This window comes from Capricornis sumatraensis, chromosome 8 (assembly GCF_032405125.1).
Source record: "Capricornis sumatraensis isolate serow.1 chromosome 8, serow.2, whole genome shotgun sequence".
In the NCBI taxonomy this organism is placed as follows: Eukaryota; Metazoa; Chordata; class Mammalia; order Artiodactyla; family Bovidae; genus Capricornis; species Capricornis sumatraensis.
The window spans coordinates 58935590-58939760 of record NC_091076.1 but is presented as its reverse complement, the minus strand read 5'-3'; the positions used below and the strand labels follow the sequence as shown (position 1 = coordinate 58939760).

At 51.1% G+C, this 4171-nt stretch overlaps 1 protein-coding gene across 1 annotated transcript; it reads left to right on the top strand.

The window, feature by feature from the left end:
* Positions 1 to 1794: 1794 nt before the first annotated feature.
* Positions 1795 to 2256, top strand: CCDC182 (coiled-coil domain containing 182). The gene has a single exon (XM_068977404.1). The coding sequence runs from the start codon at positions 1795 to 1797 to the stop codon at positions 2254 to 2256; it is 462 nt and encodes a 153-aa protein (XP_068833505.1).
* The last annotated feature ends 1915 nt before the right edge of the window (positions 2257 to 4171 follow it).

Below are 4171 nucleotides of genomic sequence, written 5' to 3'. Positions count from 1 at the left end.
TCATTATAGGAGTATGGATTTGGAATCAGAAAGTATTTTTCTAGAGATTATCATATTAAGTGAAGTAGATCAGAGGAAGGTATCATATGACATCACTTCTATGTGGAATTTAAGTACTTCCCTCAGACGGTAGAGAATCTACCTGCAATGCAGGAGACTCAGATTTGATCCCTGGGTTGGGAAGATCCCTTGGAGAAGGGAATGGCAACCCACTCCAGTATTCTTGCCTGGAGAATTCTATGGACAGAGGAGACTGGCGGCTTACAGCCCATGAGGTCACAAAGAGTAGGACACGACTGAGTGACTGACACACATACACACACAAGTGGAATCTAAAAGAGGATACAAATGACCTTATTTACAGAACAGTAAGGAAAGTTATGACCAACCTAGATAGCATATTGAAAAGCAGAGACATTGCTTTGCCAACTAAGGTCCGTCTAGTCAAGGCTATGGGTTTTCCAGTGATCATGTATGGATGTGAGAGTTGGACTGTGAAGAAAGCTGAGTGCTGAAGAATTGATGCTTTTGAACTGTGGTGTTGGAGAAGACTCTTGAGAGTCCCTTGGACTGCAAGGAGATCCAACCAGTCCATCCTAAAGGAGATCAGCCCTGGGATTTCTTTGGAAGGAATGATGCTAAAGCTGAAACTCCAGTACTTTGGCCACCTCATGCGAAGAGTTGACTCATTGGAAAAGACTCTGATGCTTGAAGGGATTGAGGGCAGGAGAAGAAGGGGACGACAGAGGATGAGATGGCTGGATGGCATCACGGACTCGATGGACGTGAGTCTGAGTGAACTCCGGGAGTTGGTGATGGACAGGGAGGCCTGGCGTGCTGCGATTCATGGGGTTGCAAAGAGTCGGACACGACTGAGCGACTGAACTGAACTGAATAGAATCACAGACATAGAAAATAAACATGGTTAACACAGGCAATGGTGGGGAGAGAGGAGATAAATTAAGAGCTTGGGATTAACACATATACACTATACATATACACATATACACTATAATATAGTCGTGCCCGACTTTGCGACCCCATGGACTGCAGCCTACCAGGCTCCTCCATCCATGGGATTTTCCAGGCAAGAGTACTGGAGTGGGGTGCCACTGCCTTCTCCGAATATATAACATAGGAAAACAATAAGGACCTACTGTAGAGCACAAAGAACCATAGTCAAGATCTCATAATAACCTATAATGGAAAAGAATCTGAAAAAAATATGGATAGCTGAATCACTTTGCTGCACACCTGAAACTAACATCATATAAAATAATTGTACTTCAATTAAGAAAATTATTTTTTTTTAATTTTAGCTGAGATTAAGTATCATCTCTTACAATGTCCTTGCTTCCCTAGTGAAGCCCAGAGACCCTTATGAGACCACCCAGGTCCCTTGCTGTGTAGGAGACTACTCCGCCTGGCCTTGCTCCAGTCAGCTTACTTTACTGCCCCGGGCCTCCGCGTGTCCCAGGACAAGACAAGGAGAGATGGAGCTCCAGTTCCGGAAAGGCAATGAGTCGATGAGAATCAGTATCTCCGGGGGCACAACTAAATACTTCTTGGGTAGATGAGCAAAGCCCAGGATAACCAAGCCAGGAAGCTACAATATGCAAATGAGTGGATTGCGGCATTCCCCCTGATTGGCTAGAGGGGCCCTGATGTCACAATAGGTGGGGTTTCTCCATTCCAAAGGATTGTGTCTCCTGCCAAAAAAAACAGAAAAGAAAAAAAATTCACTGACTTGGCTAGACCCTAGCTCCCTCTCTTTGTCCGGACGGAGGCGGCACTATGGAGCCCCTCTATCAGTCAGGTTCCATTCTTATGAAGGTGAACACCTTACAAGGGAAGAAGATGGTGGAGAGCGGCCTCCAGTCTGGGGACTTCTCGCTGCCCCCATCGTGGTCCTCCAGCCTCCTGCCGCCGGCCGACCTAGAGATCCTGCAGCAGAAGGTGGCCGGGATGCAGCGAGAGCTGGAGGACTTCAAGAAGGAGGCGCTCAGGGCCATCCGCTACCTGGAAGACGCCTTCTGCGAGATGAACGGGGCCCTGGTGCAGCAGGAGGAGCAGGCGGCCCGCGTGAAGCAGCGGCTGCGGGAGGAGGAGGACCGCGGCGTCGTGCGGAACAAGGTCCTCACCTTCCTGCTGCCCCGGGAGAAGCAGCTCCGGGAGCACTGCAAGCGGCTGGAGTTCCTGCTGCTGGGCCGGGGCCGCGACCCCCCGAGCATCCCCGGGAAGATCCAGGCCAACTGAGGCTCCTCCGTGACGAGCCGCCGAGCAGCCCGGTGGAAGATGGCGTTTAGCTAGAAGGACGCATCCCGAGTCCTGGTCCGTTTGCTCCCCTCCCCTCCCCCCTCTCTGCGGCATTCCCTCTGCCTAAATAACACCTTGCTGAGAGGCGAAAAGACCCGTTATGTTCTTTCGGTGAAGCTCTGTCTATCCAGCAGCACCCAAGAAAGAGGCGCCTCAACCCTAGGTCTTTGGAAGACACCTGTAACTTCCCCCCCTTAACGGTTTTCCTCTTTGTAACGGTACTATTGCTCAAATGTATAACATGTTTTTTTAACCTTCTTAAACTGATTGTGTCTAACAGATGTAGCTTCTTTTAATGACTGCAGGTTCCATGGCTTGTTACTTCATGCATGGTCTGCCGAGAGGGGTCAGTCGTCCGCCCGAGCACTAAGTGGCCTCAGGCTACTCCTGTGGTTCTTATCCTCGCCCAGCCGGCTTTCCCACCTGCTTTCACAGTCAGACTGTCCTGTGTCCCTTTGCTGCCTTCGCCCACCTCTGCTTCCTCTCCGTTTGGTCTGCAGCTGGGCCTGCAGGATCCACAAAGGGAATTAGTACTCTTGCCTGGAAAATCCCATGGATGGAGGAGCCTGGTGGGCTGCCGTCTATGGGGTCGCACAGAGGCGGACACGACTGAAGTGACTTAGCAGCTTATCAGCAAGCTGGAGTCAGATGAGCTTAGCACCTGGATGAGGCAACACCTAGAAGGTGGGGCCAGAAAGCCCTGAAGCTGAGCTTCACGTCTGACCCATGGAGCTGGCGTTGCTACGAAGCCCCGCTGTTCATCAGGTGATATGCCCTGAAACACAGCACCCCACTTGCTCTGATAGCAGTGGAGGTGCTAGTTGCTCAGTCGTGTCTGACTCTTTGCGACCCCATGCACTGTAGCCCACTGAACTCCTCTGTCTGTGGGATTCTCCAGGCAAGAATGCTGGAGTGGGTTGCTATTCCCTTCTCCAGAGGTCTTCCTGACCCAGGGACTGAATCTGGGTGTCTCACATTGTAGGCAGATTCTTTCCCATCTGAGCAACAGGGAAGTACATACTCCTGTAGGCCCCGTTAGAAGCAAGTGCTGTTGCCCTAATTGTGCAGGGTGGGAAGCTGACCCCAGGAAGGTAAGTCCTTCCCCCAAGGGCTCCGGCCTTGAAAGTTCAAGGTCACCTGGGCTCATCTGCTGTCCTGCTGCACCCCCCCCCCCCCACCCCAGGGAATCGGATCAGGCATCATGGACCTGTTCTTCTGGAGGGCTGAGACTGTCACGTCGGTCCACTGGGTGCTCCTTCGTGTCACTGTGACTTTTATTTTCAATAAGGCTGTTTCATTCAGTCCTATTTTCTCTCTGGTCCCCCCAAACTCTGCCATGTGGAGGGATTCTCCCCTAAAGAGTGGAGGGAGTGCCTGACAGCCAGGTCAGCCCTTGAGCAGAGTGGGCCTGTCCTCCCAGCTCAAAACCTGCAGCCCGGGCCGTGTCCACTGACAGCCCAGCTCAGCTCCCTCCTCCCTCCTTTCTTCCATAGAATCTCTCCAAACAAGGTTTGAAGGTCTGCAACACCCAGGCTGGTCTTCAGGAAAGGACCCCAGGCCTGATCCATTCTTCATGGTGACATCACCTATCAACCATGGACCCTGAAGGGCTGTAACCCTTTCTCTGACTTTAGTTTCTACTTTGGGAGGTGTCCCTGAAGTGGTAACAATAATGTTAAAACCAGTAAGATTACTGCATGTACTGCTAATTTATAGTTACCGAGAATATGACATAGTCAGGGGTGCCAGGCTTGTCCCTCTGAAGGTGGGTACTCGTATAACCTTCACCTTAGGATTTTGAGAAAACCAAAGCTCAGAGAGGCTCAGTAACTTGCTCAAGGTCACACAGCTGATG

What these genes read in the sequence shown, in the direction of transcription:
- CCDC182 (XM_068977404.1), top strand. Translation starts at nt 1,795, where the DNA reads ATGGAGCCCCTCTATCAGTCAGGTTCCATTCTTATGAAGGTGAACACC.